Genomic DNA, 22,232 nt, shown 5'->3' on the forward strand with positions numbered 1-22,232 from the left:
CTCAAGTGTCTAAAAGGTTTATTTTAATGATCCATGAGATTTATGACATATAATTAAATTGACGAGTCGACAGTACATTAATCTGATGCGGCGCCTTACTCCTTGCGCATGTGATTAACGATTGACACGTGACACAAGTGGCAATTACATGTCAATACATGTAATTGCCACTTGTGTGGCATATCAATATAGTGCGACTTAAGAAATGTATGTTTCCATGTGAACGCTATTGATTGCATTTCAGCTAAAAGGGTAACAGTCGCTTGTCACAATATGGGGTCCTGTGGAGCAATGAAAAAGGAACATATAATGCAGGTGTCATTTAGTTTTCAATCTCTTGGGATTGTTCCCGGTAGAATTAAAGTCATTCATTGAGTATAAAATTATATGGATTTTATTTTCACAATACATTCGAAAGACATTTATAATACACCTATTGACGGTTACGACTTGGATGGAATTAGCTGCACTTACATTATTTGTGTAGGCTAGCGATACATATTAAACCCAATATTGGGACTCTTGAAGTCATTGCACTTTGCAAAAATAACAAAGTGCATGATTCATTCACATTTGTTATCCAAAGTTACAAATTGAGTATTTCGTTAAATAAATTAAGTCTTGCAATAAAACAATACTTAAGGGCGCAGATTTTATACCAAAAATACTGTTGCAATAAAAAATAATCCTCATTTAAAATGATAAAATATATATTTCAACGTATCGTACAGAGTACTTTATTTTTCATTAAATAACATTTTTCAAAAGGAGGGGTGACTTTATTGCCATCAGATTTATTTTTCATAATTTAGACATTCAGAAAGCTTTTTAAGTGCAAAGATTTTTTTTTTAGAATTAGTAGAGGCTTAAAAAAAACTAAATAGAAAAAGGAAAGATTTACAGTTTTTAAGCCTATAAAATGGTGAGGATTCATAATTTATTTTAATTAATATATGAAGAAAAAAACTTTAGTACCGATACAGTAATAGCTCATTGATTTGATATCAAAGGAACCTAAAAGTAAAAAATATTTTGCATTGCAAATTTAACCCATTCATGAACAGATGCATAGCGTTGAAAGGTAATTTTGGTTTTTTATTTGTTGGCAAAATAACAAAAGCAGTTAATAGCAGGATGGTGATGCCGAAACTTCATAAAATTTTCAAATTATGATTTTTTTAAAATTGTTTTGATTAACAAGCTTTTTACTGTAATATCTCAAAAGGATTTGTACTTATGAATCAGATTATTCATTAAATAATCCGAAATCTCCAGGGTATTTCTGTATATTTATTTAAAAAAGTAAAGAAGAATTGGTACTTCATCAATAAATAGTAATCAGAATAAACAGTAACTTCCATAACTCAGGATTTATAAATATAAACTTTATGTTTGAAATATTGTTGTGGAAATAGATATTATCTGACTATTATAAACATATAGATGAACTCATAAAAAGGGAACTAGCATCAGTTATTTAAAAATATTTGTTTTACATGATTATACAATTAAAAACATTGCCATTTTGCTTAGAAATGTGTAAAAATTACATATTATTATAACTACAACTTTTGTTGTGTACACCATCCAAATCGATAAATTAGTACTAAATACTGTGGAAAACTATTTTTGGGAAAAGTAAAATGATTTTACAATGTTTACCAAAACCATTATAAAAACATATATGCAGATTTTAATATGATACTAGTATCAAAAAAAATTTCACAGTATTTGAGCACTAAGTGAAAGGGAATAATATTAAAACTACATACATACTTAATAAAATAAATAATTGTTAACTAAAACCACTTTTATACATAACAGTAAAATATTGCAATATATATATTGAACAGAGATTTTTTTCTCTAAATATATTTTATATTGTTGTATATTGTACTTTATATTCTTAGAAGAATTGCTTTAACGATTTTTCTCACTATACGAAACACTCAAATTCCTCACAGCTTTCAATCAGTAAGCCTACAATATACAAAGTCACAGTCACTTTTACACAAACGATTCAACAAATTGGCTTAAGACTAATATGTATACTTCCATCTCTGATAATTTAGATACAAAGAGACGAGTTTGCCGCTTAAACTTATACTTATTATATATGTACAATGCCGAAGCTTAGCTGCTTGTATCTTGTGCAGCTTTATACATTATCAGATTAACCGAGCCCTCCAAGTTATTCATTGGTGCATTGTTATAAAATTACTAGATTTATCATTGCCCACAGATTACACTGGCCAACAATGATTTTGTAACTGAAATTTTGATGACTGATTTGGACTAAGTTAATCGTTCTTATTCAAAGTCTATATGGTAACAAGCTTGTATCACGTCGAGTTTTGATGTTACAGTCATATATTGTTTGTATGGACCCCATACGTTGAAACCGTAATAGTGGTTGGTATCTAGACATGTCTAAGGTCTTAAGGATTGAAAAAAAGTATCGATAATTATGGAGTAACAGTGGAAATATATTAACTTATACATATTGAATACAATAGCATTATGTATATGTTTATATATATATATATACATAAATATGTAATAAGATAAACTTAAGTCAATATCAGAATAAAAAATATCCATAACTAAAAAATCTGACGTGCTACATTTTTTTTGCCTTCATTTTTTAATTCAGCTATGCAAAGTGCTTAAAGATCAGATATTATCATGCCAGTTACAAAATAAAAGTTATAAATTGCTATCCAGTGTTATTAAAAATACATGTACCGACAGTCTCTAGACATCTTTCTGGAGAACTCGAGGAAATCACTTATTCCTTTCTAATCAAAGTAATGTTTTTAACCTTTACACAAAAGCAGCACGCTTAATCCCTTATCAAACTCACACGGTACATTAAATGTCAACATAATAACACAAAAAAGGTTTAACCCTTCCTTCCCTGTGTTGGGTGGCTACTACACGTTGCTTCTTATAACCATCAATATCTCAATAAATACAAGGTTAAGATTTTAGGTATCCCTTCATATTATATTTACGCATTGATTTAAAAAATAACATTAATAATAATCTGAATTTATTGGGTGCATCTGAGGTATTTTGTGAACGTCAGAAACAAATTCGCGTATAAACAGCGCTGTGAGTGCCTCGACCTTACCTTATCTCGACGATACGTGAAAAGTGTGCGGGAAGCGCGACACTATTCGCATCTCACTTTTGCATACTTCACAGTTGAAGTGCGAGGAGTGCGGCCAGCTACTAGTGCGCAGCAGCTCTCGGGCTTGCAATCATAGTGGGTCTATGCCCGTTCTGTCAGCGTTGCCAGATGATTTTTTTTATTAATATTTTCAGCAAATAAATCTCAAATATTATAATTTTTGACTTCAACTATAATTAATGAGTTATATAAGCTGTATGAATGTAATTATTGTTTACAATTTTTTTATTGTGTATCGACTACCCAACACCGGAACACGCATTTTTATTTTAGTACCGTAAGGGAAAGGTTAACATGAAAATAGCTTATCTGTACTAATTTTAAAAGACTGGGCACCAAAATGAGTATAAAAATTGACAGTCAGCTCATGTAAGACGAAAAATAGAAATAAAACATCTTCAAAAAAAAACATTGATGTAGACAATATTAAATAACAATTTGGAAAACAATGATAGAGAACTACAGTTGAAATCCTTTAAAATGGAACCATGGAGATTGAAAATGTTTTCCATTTATTAGATTTAAGTTTTGTACTGACATTTCTTGGTGGAACTGCATTTTACATAATAAAACGATTTTATGGTATTTTTCTTTGACCAATCTGATGAAGTCGGTAACGATAAAACCTAGTCACTGGCCAAATAAAATAAAATAGAAAAATCTATATAGTTGTTGTTTTATTATATTTTTCCACTTGAAAAGATGCCAAAAAAACTCACCAATTTAGCACTTTCCCCAAATTTCCTGTACCGCATACAGGCAAAAAAAGGCCTTTGCAGATTTGCCAGTACCTGGTAAGGGCGACCCCGGCGTAGTAAAAGCTCAAACTGATTTTACCATTTTATTTTATGAGGCAGTTGAATGTATTCGAACCCGGGACGGTAGCTAAACATTAGATTCCCAGGGGGTGACTCATGATAGACAAGTCCTCAGTAAGGACAAATTATTGTAAATTTAAGATTGTAATTATGTGTATGATGAAATAAATAAATGGAGTAGAAATTGTGACTCTTGTAAAGGTGGGGACTGACCGGAGTCATTTTGTCGTAACGTAACACGTTACAATGCGAGCATTCGAATAGTCAGTACAGCGAGCCGAGGTACTTGCCGCTCGTTCCGAGTGTCCCATCCGAAGCCGGATGCTCGTCGCGAATGTTACGTTACGACGAAATGCTCCGGTCAGTCCCCGCCTTGATGTTTCAATGCTTTTAATTAGAAAATATTTATGCATTAGAAGGGCCCAGGTTAATCTGATAAAGGATAATTTGTAATAATAAAAGTGATGCATCGTGAATGCATGTATGAGATTACTAGGAGATAACGCAGGAGTTTCTGCCAGTGCACGAGGTCCGGTGTTCGATAGTCCCGTTGGGGCTGAGGGCGGTGCTGTTGGTGGGCAGCTTGATCCGGGAGCCCTTGAGGTTGCGATACTGCATGGTGGAGGAGGTCATGGCGTAGGACTTGAGGTGGGACTTCATGACGCTCGGCAGGGGCAGCTGCTCGATACTGTACACGGTCGTCTTCTGAACGATGGCCCGACAGCACATTTCTTGGAGGCTCAACACTGCAATTATATTTATTCACTTAACAATATTTTCATTTGCAACATTTTGAGTATACATACTTTTTCCCAAATCTGGATTATCTCCAATTAGGAGTTAATTTTTAAATTATTTTTAACATCTTAGCATACATAAAGAAGAATATAAAAAGTCTGGGCGTTTACAGAGCTTACAACTTTCATATCACTTTACATATGTATCACTACTGAATTTCTTGATTTTTTTTTCTTAAAATATCGTAAAATATTCATTTTACTTTTGAAAATGCGTTCCTGCCAAGATTGGTGACAAAATTGAGGCCTAGTATTTGTTAAATAGCAACTTGATTTTCTTTAAACCCAAGAAACATTTGATGCAAAGTTTTTTTTAAAATATTATTTTTGTATTGAAAACATAAGTTTTTCTGCAAAACAAATATGTGGTAAGAAAAGAGTTATTGAAAGGTAAGGATTTTAAAAATAAAAATATTTTTTAATACAATTCTGAAAAAAAAAATGGGTGTTATCAGACGTCTGACTCTATGAATTCCCCTGGAAGCTAACTGAATTTTATAATTGCGAGTATGAGGAAAAAATATTTCTCATTTCATTATACTCAAACTTGAGTACAATGAAATAAAAAATAATGTGAAGATTTTAATAGCTGGAGATAATTTATTTTGAAACCAAATTATAAAACATATTTCTAATATATAAAGAACATCCAGTCGGTTTTGTTGATTACTCAAATTCTATTCTAAAATAAAAGAAGTCAAAGTCTTACCTTTATTGCTTCTCCATAACCTTTCCATGCCATTTCTGTGTAGGGCCATCCGTGAAAGTTCGCAGAAACTTTCTCTAATATTAAAGTCACACAGTGGACTGACTTCAAAGAACGCCATACTGTTCTTGGCAGCGTACAGTTCCGCTTCCCTCTCTCCGACCTGCCGCTTGAAGGCGAGGTGGAGACGATTGCCGACTAATACTTTGGGCACGCCCGGAGCATGCTGAAATTGGATTAGGTTTTTAGGGAACATTGTGTATGAAATAGAGCCAGTAATGTGTCAATGATTTATTTACAAAATATCATATGGCATGGGTGCAGAATATCCACAAGATGGACTTCAAGAATTTTACAATGCAGACCTTGGGAGAACAAAAGAGGTGTCAGAAGACCCTGAAAGAGATGGTCCGACGACATAGTCGCTGTGAGGGGTTCAAAACTGGCTGCAAGCAGCAACCAACCGGAGGAATTGGAAAGAAGGGGAAGAGGCCTATATTCAGCAGTGTAGGTCAGAGGGCTCATGAAGAAAAAGAAGTTGCGGAATATATAGGACCACTTGAATGATACCCTGAGATAGTGATACAATAGTTAAAATAAATACAGTCAAACTAGGTTATTACGAGCACGGATATAGCAAGATCTCGGATATAACGAGGAAACATTCGTTGATATTTTGGTTTATGATTTTTACCATACATTTATTCACGGTTATAACGAGCAACTTCTCGGCTATAGCAAGCAAAAAGAGTTTTTAATGTTGTACATATTTTAATGTCTTAAAACATTTTCGACCTTAAGCAATTAGACGGATGCCGCCTGGGTCGGATGAAGTTTATGACAATAAGTACTAAATTGGTGTTGTCACCGACAATAAAAAAAAGGTTCAACGCATATGGGTTTAAATTGCATGTTGCAAATCGCAAGTTTTGTCATGTCTGTAGGGACCTACTTTATTACAATAAACAGATTTTTTGATAGTTTATGAATGACATGCTTGTTTCGGGGATTTTTACGATAGTTTCCACATTTTATATGTTTTATACGAATACTTACTCTGAGCAAATAAACATTATGAGATGGGGAATGTCAGATCAATTCTCTTAAGCAGATAATTAATAACCTTCGAAATCTAAACATGTCTACTAATAAGAGAAAGTGTCAATTTGTGAAAAGGTGGAAATAACTCGTAAAAAGAACATGGCACGAAAAATGTTGAAGTGAAAATCATCTACAATGTCAAAATTGTATTTTTATCTGCATTTGAAAAGAACATCACAGACCCGAGAAAAATAGGAACAAAATGATAGCACGAATGTTGATGAAGCTTTGCAACAATGGTTTTGTACCGAAAGAAGCGCAGGATTTTCCAAATTTTATACGAAAACTTGATTGACAGAAAAATATGACATACGGGTGTATAATATAATATGTATGACAAATGGTTTATTGTGTATTTTGTTTGAATTGCGACCTATTCTGATTCCAGATACTTTATGTCTTTATGTGATAAGTATGTTTATGAAAAAATACCTATTCTCGGATATAACAAGTAACTGTTATAATGAGCAAATTCAGTCTGTCCTGTCATTCTCGTTATAACCAAGTTTAACTGTACTAGATAGGGCCAATATTTTCGTATCTCATTTCTTCTAACTTTAGGTAGAATCTTGTGAGGCATTTGGGCAGAAATTACTATAAGTCCCGATTCACAGGCAAAACTATACACAAGCCTGCAGGTGATGAGAAGCGTTACCACCGAAAACATCTATAAGAGCCACACTGTAACTCGTAATAAAAAAATGATAATTGAAATATTTTGTGTAGTTTTGAGTGTGTAAATGGTGCTATGGTGGTGAAGGGTAGTATTGTTTGCATGCTGTGTTAGTGATTGTCCTGACGAAGAGACGGGTACGTCTCGAAACCGGTAGACGTAAAAATCTCGGTGAGTGGTTATATACTAATTTTATTAACATTTTTGTAAAAAAATAAATAAGTAAAAAAATGAGACTTTACCATACACTTTCTTATTATTAATATTTCACTCTGCCTCCATAGTGCAGTGGTTACCACATTTGGGTGCCATGCTATGTTCAGGAGGTCCTAGGTTCAAGTCACGAAGGGTCGAAATAAATATATTTGTGATATAAGCGATTTTTCACTCTAATATTTATTTTATATCAACACAGACTAGAGGAAGACCGAGGAAAACTTGGCATGATCAAGTATTTCAAATACTTGGTAGTGATCAGGTCGAGATTCGGAATAATCGACGGGTATGTATGAGGAGATGCATGAATTTGGAAGAGGCAAAGATTGTTTGAGACGGATTGGTGTGGCGTTCTATTCTGTTTGTCTTGCCAAAATAACACCGCCTCAATATGATAAAGGAGTACCTACACACCACTGGTTGCCGATAAAGAGTGCAGATTTACAAACCTTGTCTACTTCTTCAAGCCACCTTTCTATGCTATCGAATGACCACTTGTTGGTTATATCGTACACTAGGAGGATACCCTGCGCCCCCCGGGAGTAGGACCGTATGATGGTACAAAACCTCCCCTGCCCCGACGTGTCCCATAGCTGCAACTTCACCCGCTTCCCATCCAAGAGGATTGTGGTCGTTTTGTAGGCTGTAATGAGAAAAAAACTGTTATACTAAAACTGTAACACATTTCTAGTTTCATTTCCAAAACTTGACAGATTAGAGACAGAAAGAATCAGAGATATCAACTTCGACTAGACTCTGAGAATACTAAAACAATCCCTCTCTATCTTTGATATATACATATTAAACAAAAATTATCTACCATAAATTAAAATATCTTAATCTTGTTGTCACATTTCTAATTTAATTAAAAATATTGAAACTTTTTTAAATATTAAGTTTTACATACCACTATTTCTTGAAATCTATTGACATGTGTTTCAATGGATTTTGCATAATTTTCAAACACCGCATCATATTCAAACTTTGCATCATATTCAATCTTCCGCATCATTTTCAAATACCTTAAGGTGTTTGAAAATCGTGCGAAATGCATCGAAACATGTCGCTCACTCCTTTCAAGAACGTCATAAATCAAAAATCGTCAATTTAGAGTTGTGCATGTTTTCGGAATGCCCAGAAAATGTAATATATCCCAGCAAAAGTGGCATATTTTTAACTTAATATTTACACGCTACAGGGCAGAAAGTGTTGTTTTTGCATTTTGAAGAAAAGGTATTGTGTATTTAAAAAAAAAATAAACTAGTTTTTTTTTAAATGAAGAAAAACCTTCAGGTTTAACCTAAAAAGATCTGTTGCACAGCAAAAAGTTAAAAATGTGGCTTGATATTTATTTTTAATAAATTGTATTTTGTTTTTAAACTTTAAAAACATTCTCCTGAAAAATCAAGTTTTTTTATTTATGACGTTCTTGAAAGGAGTGAGCGATGTGTCACAATAAATTTTTCAAAATAGTTATTTACTAAGTACATAAATCTTAAATTAAAAATGAATTGATTTTACCACAGAGTGACAGCCGAATCAATAAATGAATGATTGAAGCTCCTAGAAGATCGTAAGATCATTTTTAAACGGAAATAAAACACGGAGTGGATAAACACACTTAAGGCAACTAACAGCTTAAGAATGTGAATAACTCACCACTCCCACTGCAAAAAGGTGACTCGGCTGATCCATCTTCCAAGTCTTGTAATATCTCCTGCTTTCCGACGTCGGAATCTCCAACCAGGAGTACCTTTAGTAAATAATCATACTGCTTCGGGACGGCTGGGGGTCGTCCTAAAAAGAAAAATAATTGATTAAATCATTAAGCTTATTGATTCAGATGGTGTTTATTTTATGAACTTCATAATTGAATTAGACCTTTTTATACATTTTTTTAATGTTAGTAATATTAGTATATACGAGGGGGGGTCAAAAAGTTCGCGGAATGGCGGGGTTGGCGAGGGTGAGTTTACTCATCCAGGTAGGCGCTAATTGAGTGACTCATTGTTAGTATATATACCAAGTTTTAGCCTAATCAGGTCATTAGCTTTTGAGTTATCAACGAGTAAACAAGTCAATCGGGAAGAAACTAGCCACTATGGAGAAAATTGAATATCGCGCCGTCATTAAGTTTCTCACCAAACAAGGAAAGACACCTCAAACCATTTTTCAAGAGATGTTAGCTGTTTATGGGGACTCCGCTCCTGGGAAAACCATGATTTATGAGTGGCACGCCCTTTTCAAACAAGGGAGGGACTCCATTGAAGATGACCCCCGACCTGGACGGCCGATTGAGGCTACCACGCCAGAAATAATCGAAAAAGTTGAAAAACTTGTATTGGAAGATGCCCGGCTAAAGAAAAAACAGCTGGCAGCATTAGTTGGAGTATCAGAAATAACCATATTAAACATCCTACATCAACACCTTGGCATTACTAAAGTCTGTGCAAGATGGGTTCCGAGAATGCTTTCTGCCCATCAAAAACGCGAGCGCGTCGAAAGTTTTTACAAGTTTTTGAACCGCTGTGGAGAGCAAAGGGAGGAAGTTATGGCCCAAATTGTAACTGGTGATGAAACTTGGGTTCACCATTATGAACCTGAGTCAAAGCAAGAGTCGATGCAGTGGCACAAAAAAGGCACACCCCCTCCTAAGAAGTAAAAGGTGTCTCAATCGGCCGGAAAGATCATGGCGACGATCTTTTGGGATACAGAAGGTATCCTTTTGATTGATTATACGGAACGTGGTGTTTCCATAACGGGAGAATACTACGCTTCTTTACTAGATCAATTAAAAGAAGCTATTAAAGAAAAAAGGCGAGGAAAGCTTACAAAAGGCGTACTCCTTTTGCACGACAATGCACCCGTGCACACAAGCCATGTTGCGACGGCTGCCATTCACCGGTGAGGTTTTGAACAACTGCGCCACCCACCCTACAGCCCAGACCTGGACCTAAGCGACTATCATTTGTTTCCAAAAATGAAGAAAAAACTGCGTGGAAAAAAATTTGGCAACGACGATGAAGTAAAGTCGGCAATTTCGGCCTATTTTGACGCCCAAGACAATTTTTTTTTTCGACGGTATTAATAAGTTATTTGACAGATCTAATAAATGTATTAGGGTTAAGGGAGAATACATTGAAAAGGAAAAATAGTTTAATGTTTCATTTCATTATCCTTCTCTGTCATTCTGCGAACTTTTTGACCTCCCCTCGTATATAACCGTCACCGCCATAGCACTATTCACACACTTAAAACTACACAAAATCGCATGTAATAAACATTTTGTGTAGTTTTAAGTGTGTTAATAGTGGTATGGTGGTGACGGGTAGTATTGTTTGCATGCTGTTATAGCGATTGTCCTCATGAAAAGACGGGTACATCTCGAAACCGGTAGGCATAAAAATCTCGAGTGATAAATGATAGTAAAAAAATATAAAAGTAAAAATGACTAAACACAAAGTTTTTAAGCAAAGTAGCTTTAAATATGAATAATATGGAGATTAAATTAGACCCTTTCCAGTCTTATGTTGAATACTAATAATAATAATGTTTTTGGAAAATATTTATGGCCCCATATTCATAAAATACTACCCCAAGGACGCTTACAAAAACTAAGCTAATGATATGATTATGATATTTAGATAAAAAATAAAAATAATACAATTGTCAATCAGACTCAAGGTGTCGAGTAAGCGGAGTCCGAGGGTGAAAAAAGGGGAGCTGACATATTATGAAGCCTTCTTCACGGTCTTCTTGGGCCGGATAATGGCCAAGATGTTTAGCAGGACGCTTCCATGAGCGATAGTCACGCTGAGGAGCTGCTTGTTGAACTCCTCGTTAATGTGGTAGGCCAACTGCAGATGGTGAACGGTAATCCTAGTCTTTTTGTTGCTTCTGACGGTGTTGCCGGCTAACTTCAACTTCTAGACTAGCACGGTTCAAACGGGACGTAGCTTTTATTCCCTTTTTGTCGCTCTTCCGTGACCCGATGGTGATTTTCTTAGATATTTGTTAGAACAGTATTTTGGGATGAAAGCTCAATGATTGATTTAAAAAAAATGTATTATTCAAGTTTTACTTGGCAAATACCACTATTTCTATTTTTATAAACATCGGAATGTGTACCTGTAACAGGTAATATTATTCTACCTGAAGTAATATTTTTACAAAGGAATAACACAAAAAGCCTGTATTTTAGGGGCTCCTTTAAAGACAGGAAATAGTAAGAACATAACGAGCCCTTCTAAGTATACTATTGAAAATTATCAAATGCTATTTTACAGGAGAGAGATTTAACCATATTTTGACCTGTATATTTATACCGAGTCGCTTAAATTTTGGGTCCGAGAAAAAATCCAATTGAGATACTGAGAAGTCTAGGAATCAATCAGTAACAGTACATAATAAAGACGAACACATTTATTGAGATACCGGACAAGCAATGGGCAGAAGAATAAGATTAGCTGATGATATCAAATCTAATATTTTAATGTCTTCACATATTTTGTTTTTTTTTTTCAAGTAAAAATAGGTCATGGAAATACCTGTTCTCTGGTGGTGTGAGCGGGGAAGTGTGGTGATGCCACCCTGCAGCGCTGCGCTGGGGCCCGGCCCAGGGGGTCCCACCAGGCCTGTGCCCCCAAACATACCACTAGTGTATGGCTATCCGGTACCCAATACTGCTCCCACGGAGCACCCGCACTCATAATCATCACATTCACCTCAGCCCGCAGTCAATACAAGAACTTTTTCTTCGTACACTTAGCATTGTCTACAGAATAAAAACTGTTCAAACCGCACAACAAAACACGTTGTATACAATCCAACTGACACTCGAAACGAAATGAATACGTCTGTTATCCCTTCAAACCTTATTACTTAATTCCCACACAATGTAAACATCCGAAAAGGTGTTTGTGTTTATCAAAACAAGGTCGTTCAGTTTTTACAAAGAAAGTATGTGATATATTTATGTCAATAATTTATCTCGAAATGCGGGTTACGTACATTCCATTAGCTGATATGGTAGTTCAAACGTAAGTTAATATTGACGGAAGATATTCAAGATTGTTAAAAACTTATCTGTTTAAGAAAAATATTTTTTTTTAATAATATCTTGACTACGTTAAAGACAATAATTCTGATGACATTTCATGCTGGTCACTCACGACGAGGAAAATAGTAGATTTTGTTACATTTTCTCTGGTTTTGTAACGTTCAAGTACGAATTTTGGAAAGACGAAAGATTTCACTGCCAACCTGGCGATGTGACGCGAAATCGAATACCTACAGCGCCATCATTAGTATATGATATTTGTATATAAGCTTCGTTCGAGTCTGGCCGGGCGACCGTCATGAATTCATTGCACAAACTAATTTATATAATTCATTGTAAACGATAAATGACACGCCGGGTGATCTCGTGTTGAAAATAACTATTATGTATTGGAAATGTGAGTACTTCATTATTGGTAAGGCGTTTCCTCTCATTCCGCCGTTTGCTAAACAGCTGTCAAACAAATTACGCAAGAAATTTGTCTCGACTGCTGCTCAAATAAGCGCTAATTAGAAGAAATATGTATTCTATAACCTCCCGAATGACCCCATCAACAGCATTGCAGGTAATCAACTGTTTTTGTTGTTGTTTTTCATGCCTGAAAAACTGTGCAATCTTCTTTGTGTGAAATGTCATTCTGACAGTCCGTTGACAGCGAGTCTGTTTTTATTATCGTTTTTATGTTATATTTTAGGTAAAGTACGGACAACCGACTCTGAGCTGTCGGCAGAGCCACCTGGGAAATTTCGGAACATTGTCGGGATGGCAGAAGCCGAGTTTAAATATCCTTTAAAGAAAATACCCTGCGTGTCCAGCGCTCAAGAGGTGAACGATTAAATGTTATTTGAAGCCCACCTTTCATAAAGAGTTACACTAATCGCGCCATATCATCCGAGCATGGACTCGTAAGAAAGAAGCCAAACATAATTACAAGTACATTTATTGTCATATAATGTTGTTTATTGCAATATATGCATATAAAATAAGATTCAACAAACACAAAAGATGTCATTCAAAAATAACTACAGCACGTGGCGTATAGATTTTGAAATGGTTTTCCAGTTTTACTTATACAGTTACAAATGTCAATTTACTAGTGGGTGCAATGCTTGGCCATGTTTTGTTCACAAAGAAATAGGTATGGATGATAATTAATAAATAATATTGGATATATGATGTAAGAAGACCAGCCCGCCGAAGCTTGCAATCGCAATACCGGACTGGACTCTTGATGCTGACAAATTTTCAGCCCCCATCTGTGCTCCACGAGCAGTTTTATGATGAGGTTGGAACTCTTCATATCAGCCCCTCCGGGAAGCCTGCCACTGTATACCTTATAAGACCATCTCAGTGTATACTGGTGTCTGATATCCTCATAATCGGAGATCGCTCAGTGGGTCGTAATGCTCGCAATTATTTTTCAAACATAAAAACTAATTCTGTAACTTTGTTACCTTTTCAGACGATGCAAGATGCAACTATTGGCAAATGACTTGTCGCGGCAGAAGGGTTCCATTTCCCCCATTGTGTTGGCGCTTTGGACAGTTTCATTTCCTAGCGCTGGATCAGAATATATAAACTACAGAGGACGATTCGGCATTGTTTTATTTGGATGTGTAGCCAGTAATTACTGTTTTAGTGTTTGCAGATATGTATAGGCAGATAGATGATATAACCATGAAACGTGTGTTATTGCACAATTTTCTTGGGAGTTATTCATCGTGACTAATATATGTATACTCTCCCCCCTGAAAATAAACATATTATGCTCTTAAATATGTTTTTATTTTGTTCATTAATGACCGAGATCCTTGAAAAGTATCATCCTATCCCGCTCTCTGTGATCTTACAACATTGACCTTAATTTTTTACAGAAATGCAATCTAAAGTAACTAACTGACCATCACGCCGCTTCCGCAGGGATAGGCAGAGAGAATAGAACACCACACCACGCTACTCTTGTCTTTGTACACATTCTTCTTTACGCATCCCCTCACACATCCTCCTCCCAACCCTTATCCGCACCCCAAAGGTGCATAGGGCACTGCATTATATAGAAGCAGTGTTATCTTGATCGTTAAATACACGAAGGAAAGGTGATCAGCCTTTCGCTTCAGGTACCAGTCCAGGGTCATATTAAATATATATTTGACTGAAAAATCAATAATATTTATTGCGACCCTCTTGGGAATCAAACCCGGGACCTCCAGCATGGTAGCCTAGAGCGCTAACCGCTACACTATGGAGGCGGACCTCATACATACCCGCCGATTATTCGGATTCCTGAATTGACCACTTTCAATTATTTTAAATACTTGATCGTGCCAAGTTTTGCCCGGTCATCCTCTGCTCATGTTCCCAACAAGATTCGCCTCATAAATTTCTTTTACAGTCCTTTCTTCACTCGTTCGTTTAGATCTTTTATAACTAACTAACTAACCATCACGCCGCTTCAGGCAGAGAGTATAGAACGCCACACCACTCTGTCTTTGCAAACATTCTTCGCCTCTTCCACGTTCATGCATCTCCTCATACATACCCGCCGATTACTACGACTCCCAACCTGACCACTTTCAACTATTTGGCATACCTGATCGTGCCATGTTTTTCTTGGTCTTTCTCGGCTCCTTTTCCCCATTACATTCGCCTCATAAATTTGTTTTACCGTTCTTTCCTCACTCATTCGTTCCACATGTCCAAACCATCTCAACGCACCTTTCTTAATTTTATTGATAATGGTTATCTCCGCTTTGCATTCCTTCCTTATTTCACTATTCGAACATCTATCATGCATCGTTTTGTCGCACATTCTTCTGAGAGATTGCATTTCGACTGCACTCAGTCTACTTTCATCCTTCTTTTGCCAACTCCATGTTTTACTTCCATACATTAGAGTTGGAACCAGGACTCCGTTGCGCACTGCCAGTTTAGCTTCCGCTGATAGGTTTTTATTTGCCATAACTGATATTATTAGAGGGTATTTCTTTTTCATCGACAATTTTAATGACTTCCTTTAATCTGACTCTATCGAATGCTTTAGTAAGACCTGCAAAGCAGAGGTAAGCTGTCTTATTGAACTCTCTTGCTTTTTTAACTATTTGTCTAACAACAAATATGTTGATATTATTTATGTCCGAGTTCACTCGGTTTCTCACCGTCACATATTTAGCATATTCTTCTGGTGACGGTGAGCTTCTGTATTTCAGATGGTTTTTCTTCGGCGAGTTCCTTGACTTCATCAGTACACCATTTTATCAATAATGATTATCTCAGCCCTGCATTCTTTCCTTCTTTCACCATTCGAACATCTATCATACATATTTTTGCCTCACATACAAATAATGTAAATAAAAATAAAAATAATAGCACAACCTGGCTGAACGGTGGAATACGCGTGAATAGCCAATAAATAAAAAAAAGACATTCATAACAACAGCAATGGGGGCGCGAGATAGAGACAGGCATGAATTAGAAAGAGATAGAAAGGCATTCGCCGGAGCTAGCGATTGAGTTTGGCTTAGTCCCCAGAACCAAAGATCAAAGACGAATATCTATTTACTTATATTTCTTCTTTTTTTATGGCTGTTCACGCTTCTAGCCAATGCGAGTTATTTTTTATTTATATATTATTATTTTACACTTTTTACAATTTTAAAAAAGATAATTGTTTGAGTTTTTATTATTTACAAAAAAAAACTTCAATTTCATACTATTTCTGTGAGCCTAAGCGGCTCATTATTAGAAAGTGGTATCAAATTGTGGTAAAGTGGGTTCGAACCGAAAAACTTTGATTAAAAAATCCGAAACACTAACCACGGGACCACAACCCGATACGATTTGAATTGAAATCGTTTGTTTTCCTGTAATTGGGGTTAGTTTCATTATTAAGTTGGTTTGTTTAGTGAGTTATTTAATATATTTCATACACATTTACAAATGATTTTCAATTAATTTTGTTTGTTAGGGGAGGTCGATGAGATTGAGATGTTAGTAGAAAATGGAATTGGATTGAGAAGACAATACTTGACATATAAATTTATCTTAAAATTTTCGACTAAAAAATATAATATTCTGATTTAAAAAAATGATAGTTAATAATTCCGAGGGGGCGTCAGAGGCCTGCACTTGCAGGGCATTAATTGGAGACCTAGATCTTATTTCATTGGGCACCCGTTTAACTCTTAAACGCTACCATGGGTACTGGAGTACCCCACAGGATTTTAAAAACCCAGTATTTAAAAAAATATCGTATCCACACTTGCGCCATTCAAGCTAATCTCTAATTATTAGTTACTGCGACGAACTGTCCATCGAAGTGTCGCGCAGGTACAGACGTGTGGGCGGGTGTTCCGGGGTACTCTAGAACCCCACGGTAGTAGTTGTCAAAGTTTTTTCAAATTCGAAGGCGGCTGAACTTTGTTATTTATTGGTAAGTTTTATTAAATATTATTCTTGAAATAAATATTTAACTCTTTTATTAGGTATATTATGTTTTTATTATCACTTAAAATCGTGTTTTTATTATTCTTTTTACATATGTTTATAAGTTTGTTATTTTCCATGACAAGTAATTTACGTTTTTGTTAGTCATTTGTCTCATAGATCAAATCGACGTCTTAGAACTGATGGTGAAAAAGCAGTGTTTTTAGAAGATTTGGATAATGAGGAGATGAATACTAGAGGTGCTTCAGATGATGAACTGGATGACCTCATTCAAGATTTTAGCTTTTAGAAGAGCCTGGTGTTAATTCTCAAAATCACTACTCCACTCTTGTTGCTTGCAAATACGCTGATAGTGGCGATGAAGATGACATTCGTGGTATCGTATCAATGAAGAAAATAAAGTACTACTGCCAGAAATTATAGCATTTTATAATAAAATAAAATGTGGGTAGATGTTTTTGACCAGATGAGTAAAAAGTATTCTACGTCTAGAAAAAACGAGAAGATAGCCTTTGTGTATTTTCTATACCCTCTTAAATACAGTAGGAGTAAACTCCTGGATTTTTTATACTATGTCAAGAAGTCCAGACAAGAAACTCATTCCGAAAAGACGTCTATTTTTTAAGGAAATGGCAAAATCTCTTATAACACCGTATATGCAAGAAAAATTACAATGGCCATGTTTGCCGCGGGATATAAGGAAATCTATACATGGTATTTTAAAAAATGAAATGGACATTGCTGAACCAGTCCCTCGAGATACCAAACCTGATCGCTGCTGCTTCTGTCCGCATATAAAAGATAGGAAATCGAGGACCGCGTGCTCCTCTTGTCGTCGTCATATTTGTGCACCCATCAAATAAAAATATGCAATCTTTGCAAACAAAAATTTTAAAAATTATTTCAATTTGTTTTGTTTGTAGGCCTAAGTAATAGTACATTTGAGTAAATACAAGAAATTAATTGATAAATTTATAGTTTTATTTCTAACTCATAAATATCTACGGGGTACTCAGGTACCCCACGGTAGTATTCATGCCTATAAAGTTGAGGGTAGTGTTCTAGAGTTAATGACGGCTTCCTTTCAGACCTCTCCAGCATTAGCATTCCATTTTCCACTAACATCTCAACCTTATTAACCTCCCAAACTTGTTTGCAATAATTTTTATTTCTGCTAATAATTTGGATGCAACTGGCTATCCAGAAGCTTTCAGATTCATTGTCGTTGCATAACCTAGTTGTGAAAGTAGAGTGGAGTTCCCTAGATTTTCAATTCTGCGGCGATTGCATCGTTCAGAACTATCTTCAAAAGCTGTTCCGCACGACCGCGCTTTTGTTGTTTTCGAGTCATCTTGCCCCTATGTGCGGCGCGGCGAATTGCATTTGAATTCAAATCGTATCGGGTTGTGGTCCCGTGGTTAGTGTTTCGGATTTTTTAATCAAAGTTTTTCGGTTCGAACCCACTTTACCACAATTTGATACCACTTTCTAATAATGAGCCGCTTAGGCTCACAGAAATAGTATGAAATTGAAGTTTTTTTTTGTAAATAATAAAAACTCAAACAATTATCTTTTTTAAAATTGTAAAAAGTGTAAAATAATAATATATAAATAAAAAATAACTCGCATTGGCTAGAAGCGTGAACAGCCATAAAAAAAGAAGAAATATAAGTAAATAGATATTCGTCTTTGATCTTTGGTTCTGGGGACTAAGCCAAACTCAATCGCTAGCTCCGGCGAATGCCTTTCTATCTCTTTCTAATTCATGCCTGTCTCTATCTCGCGCCCCCATTGCTGTTGTTATGAATGTCTTTTTTTTATTTATTGGCTATTCACGCGTATTCCACCGTTCAGCCAGGTTGTGCTATTATTTTTATTTTTATTTACATTATTTGTATGTGAGGCAAAAATATGTATGATAGATGTTCGAATGGTGAAAGAAGGAAAGAATGCAGGGCTGAGATAATCATTATTGATAAAATGGTGTACTGATGAAGTCAAGGAACTCGCCGAAGAAAAACCATCTGAAATACAGAAGCTCACCGTCACCAGAAGAATATGCTAAATATGTGACGGTGAGAAACCGAGTGAACTCGGACATAAATAATATCAACATATTTGTTGTTAGACAAATAGTTAAAAAAGCAAGAGAGTTCAATAAGACAGCTTACCTCTGCTTTGCAGGTCTTACTAAAGCATTCGATAGAGTCAGATTAAAGGAAGTCATTAAAATTGTCGATGAAAAAGAAATACCCTCTAATAATATCAGTTATGGCAAATAAAAACCTATCAGCGGAAGCTAAACTGGCAGTGCGCAACGGAGTCCTGGTTCCAACTCTAATGTATGGAAGTAAAACATGGAGTTGGCAAAAGAAGGATGAAAGTAGACTGAGTGCAGTCGAAATGCAATCTCTCAGAAGAATGTGCGACAAAACGATGCATGATAGATGTTCGAATAGTGAAATAAGGAAGGAATGCAAAGCGGAGATAACCATTATCAATAAAATTAAGAAAGGTGCGTTGAGATGGTTTGGACATGTGGAACGAATGAGTGAGGAAAGAACGGTAAAACAAATTTATGAGGCGAATGTAATGGGGAAAAGGAGCCGAGAAAGACCAAGAAAAACATGGCACGATCAGGTATGCCAAATAGTTGAAAGTGGTCAGGTTGGGAGTCGTAGTAATCGGCGGGTATGTATGAGGAGATGCATGAACGTGGAAGAGGCGAAGAATGTTTGCAAAGACAGAGTGGTGTGGCGTTCTATACTCTCTGCCTGAAGCGGCGTGATGGTTAGTTAGTTAGTTATAAAAGATCTAAACGAACGAGTGAAGAAAGGACTGTAAAAGAAATTTATGAGGCGAATCTTGTTGGGAACATGAGCAGAGGATGACCGGGCAAAACTTGGCATGATCAAGTATTTAAAATAATTGAAAGTGGTCAATTCAGGAATCCGAATAATCGGCGGGTATGTATGAGGTCCGCCTCCATAGTGTAGCGGTTAGCGCTCTAGGCTACCATGCTGGAGGTCCCGGGTTTGATTCCCAAGAGGGTCGCAATAAATATTATTGATTTTTCAGTCAAATATATATTTAATATGACCCTGGACTGGTACCTGAAGCGAAAGGCTGATCACCTTTCCTTCGTGTATTTAACGATCAAGATAACACTGCTTCTATATAATGCAGTGCCCTATGCACCTTTGGGGTGCGGATAAGGGTTGGGAGGAGGATGTGTGAGGGGATGCGTAAAGAAGAATGTGTACAAAGACAAGAGTAGCGTGGTGTGGTGTTCTATTCTCTCTGCCTATCCCTGCGGAAGCGGCGTGATGGTCAGTTAGTTACTTTAGATTGCATTTCTGTAAAAAATTAAGGTCAATGTTGTAAGATCACAGAGAGCGGGATAGGATGATACTTTTCAAGGATCTCGGTCATTAATGAACAAAATAAAAACATATTTAAGAGCATAATATGTTTATTTTCAGGGGGGAGAGTATACATATATTAGTCACGATGAATAACTCCCAAGAAAATTGTGCAATAACACACGTTTCATGGTTATATCATCTATCTGCCTATACATATCTGCAAACACTAAAACAGTAATTACTGGCTACACATCCAAATAAAACAATGCCGAATCGTCCTCTGTAGTTTATATATTCTGATCCAGCGCTAGGAAATGAAACTGTCCAAAGCGCCAACACAATGGGGGAAATGGAACCCTTCTGCCGCGACAAGTCATTTGCCAATAGTTGCATCTTGCATCGTCTGAAAAGGTAACAAAGTTACAGAATTAGTTTTTATGTTTGAAAAATAATTGCGAGCATTACGACCCACTGAGCGATCTCCGATTATGAGGATATCAGACACCAGTATACACTGAGATGGTCTTATAAGGTATACAGTGGCAGGCTTCCCGGAGGGGCTGATATGAAGAGTTCCAACCTCATCATAAAACTGCTCGTGGAGCACAGATGGGGGCTGAAAATTTGTCAGCATCAAGAGTCCAGTCCGGTATTGCGATTGCAAGCTTCGGCGGGCTGGTCTTCTTACATCATATATCCAATATTATTTATTAATTATCATCCATACCTATTTCTTTGTGAACAAAACATGGCCAAGCATTGCACCCACTAGTAAATTGACATTTGTAACTGTATAAGTAAAACTGGAAAACCATTTCAAAATCTATACGCCACGTGCTGTAGTTATTTTTGAATGACATCTTTTGTGTTTGTTGAATCTTATTTTATATGCATATATTGCAATAAACAACATTATATGACAATAAATGTACTTGTAATTATGTTTGGCTTCTTTCTTACGAGTCCATGCTCGGATGATATGGCGCGATTAGTGTAACTCTTTATGAAAGGTGGGCTTCAAATAACATTTAATCGTTCACCTCTTGAGCGCTGGACACGCAGGGTATTTTCTTTAAAGGATATTTAAACTCGGCTTCTGCCATCCCGACAATGTTCCGAAATTTCCCAGGTGGCTCTGCCGACAGCTCAGAGTCGGTTGTCCGTACTTTACCTAAAATATAACATAAAAACGATAATAAAAACAGACTCGCTGTCAACGGACTGTCAGAATGACATTTCACACAAAGAAGATTGCACAGTTTTTCAGGCATGAAAAACAACAACAAAAACAGTTGATTACCTGCAATGCTGTTGATGGGGTCATTCGGGAGGTTATAGAATACATATTTCTTCTAATTAGCGCTTATTTGAGCAGCAGTCGAGACAAATTTCTTGCGTAATTTGTTTGACAGCTGTTTAGCAAACGGCGGAATGAGAGGAAACGCCTTACCAATAATGAAGTACTCACATTTCCAATACATAATAGTTATTTTCAACACGAGATCACCCGGCGTGTCATTTATCGTTTACAATGAATTATATAAATTAGTTTGTGCAATGAATTCATGACGGTCGCCCGGCCAGACTCGAACGAAGCTTATATACAAATATCATATACTAATGATGGCGCTGTAGGTATTCGATTTCGCGTCACATCGCCAGGTTGGCAGTGAAATCTTTCGTCTTTCCAAAATTCGTACTTGAACGTTACAAAACCAGAGAAAATGTAACAAAATCTACTATTTTCCTCGTCGTGAGTGACCAGCATCACATTAATGCACTTCGACATCGCATTCAAGTCATAGACAAAATTTGTTAATAACAATGTAATTTATTTTATTTTATATCTAGCCTGAAAACT

At 36.1% G+C, this 22,232-nt stretch overlaps 1 protein-coding gene and 2 long non-coding RNA genes across 5 annotated transcripts; 1 reads left to right on the plus strand and 2 right to left on the minus strand.

Moving 5' to 3' along the window:
* Positions 1 to 8: 8 nt before the first annotated feature.
* On the minus strand, positions 9 to 22,178 carry Rab40 (RAS oncogene family member Rab40). Its single transcript, XM_088273621.1, has 6 exons — positions 22,143 to 22,178; positions 12,052 to 12,663; positions 9,164 to 9,301; positions 7,954 to 8,147; positions 5,518 to 5,740; positions 9 to 4,757 (listed from the first exon to the last, which is right to left on the minus strand). The coding sequence occupies exons 2-6, from the start codon at positions 12,152 to 12,154 to the stop codon at positions 4,504 to 4,506; spliced, it is 912 nt and encodes a 303-aa protein (XP_088129747.1). The 5' UTR covers positions 12,155 to 12,663; positions 22,143 to 22,178; the 3' UTR covers positions 9 to 4,503.
* LOC148301223 (uncharacterized) lies at positions 12,661 to 14,339 on the plus strand. 3 transcript variants are annotated; one of them, XR_015838830.1, is made up of 3 exons: positions 12,661 to 12,960; positions 13,258 to 13,388; positions 14,026 to 14,339. It is a non-coding gene; the product is annotated as an uncharacterized LOC148301223 (long non-coding RNA). The 3 variants fall into 3 exon arrangements; XR_015838832.1 differs by having other exon boundaries at positions 12,667 to 13,128; positions 13,258 to 13,701; XR_015838831.1 differs by having other exon boundaries at positions 12,682 to 13,128.
* On the minus strand, positions 20,458 to 22,133 carry LOC148301224 (uncharacterized). Its single transcript, XR_015838829.1, has 3 exons — positions 21,840 to 22,133; positions 21,412 to 21,542; positions 20,458 to 20,774 (listed from the first exon to the last, which is right to left on the minus strand). It is a non-coding gene; the product is annotated as an uncharacterized LOC148301224 (long non-coding RNA).
* Positions 22,179 to 22,232: the final 54 nt, after the last annotated feature.

Source organism: Brachycentrus maculatus, unplaced genomic scaffold (genome assembly GCF_059751285.1).
Source record: "Brachycentrus maculatus isolate JH-2025_06_01 unplaced genomic scaffold, ASM5975128v1 h1tg000589l, whole genome shotgun sequence".
NCBI classification, from domain to species: Eukaryota; Metazoa; Arthropoda; class Insecta; order Trichoptera; family Brachycentridae; genus Brachycentrus; species Brachycentrus maculatus.

Bases quoted from the DNA above. Each gene is read 5' to 3' on its own strand.
- Rab40 (XM_088273621.1), bottom strand. From the start codon at position 12,154: ATGTTTGGGGGCACAGGCCTGGTGGGACCCCCTGGGCCGGGCCCCAGC. The intron at 8,148-9,163 runs GTGAGTTATTCA...TTCTCATTACAG, and splicing joins ACCTTTTTGCAGTGGGAGTG to CCTACAAAACGACCACAATC. The intron at 4,758-5,517 runs GTAAGACTTTGA...ATATAATTGCAG, and splicing joins GTTATGGAGAAGCAATAAAG to TGTTGAGCCTCCAAGAAATG.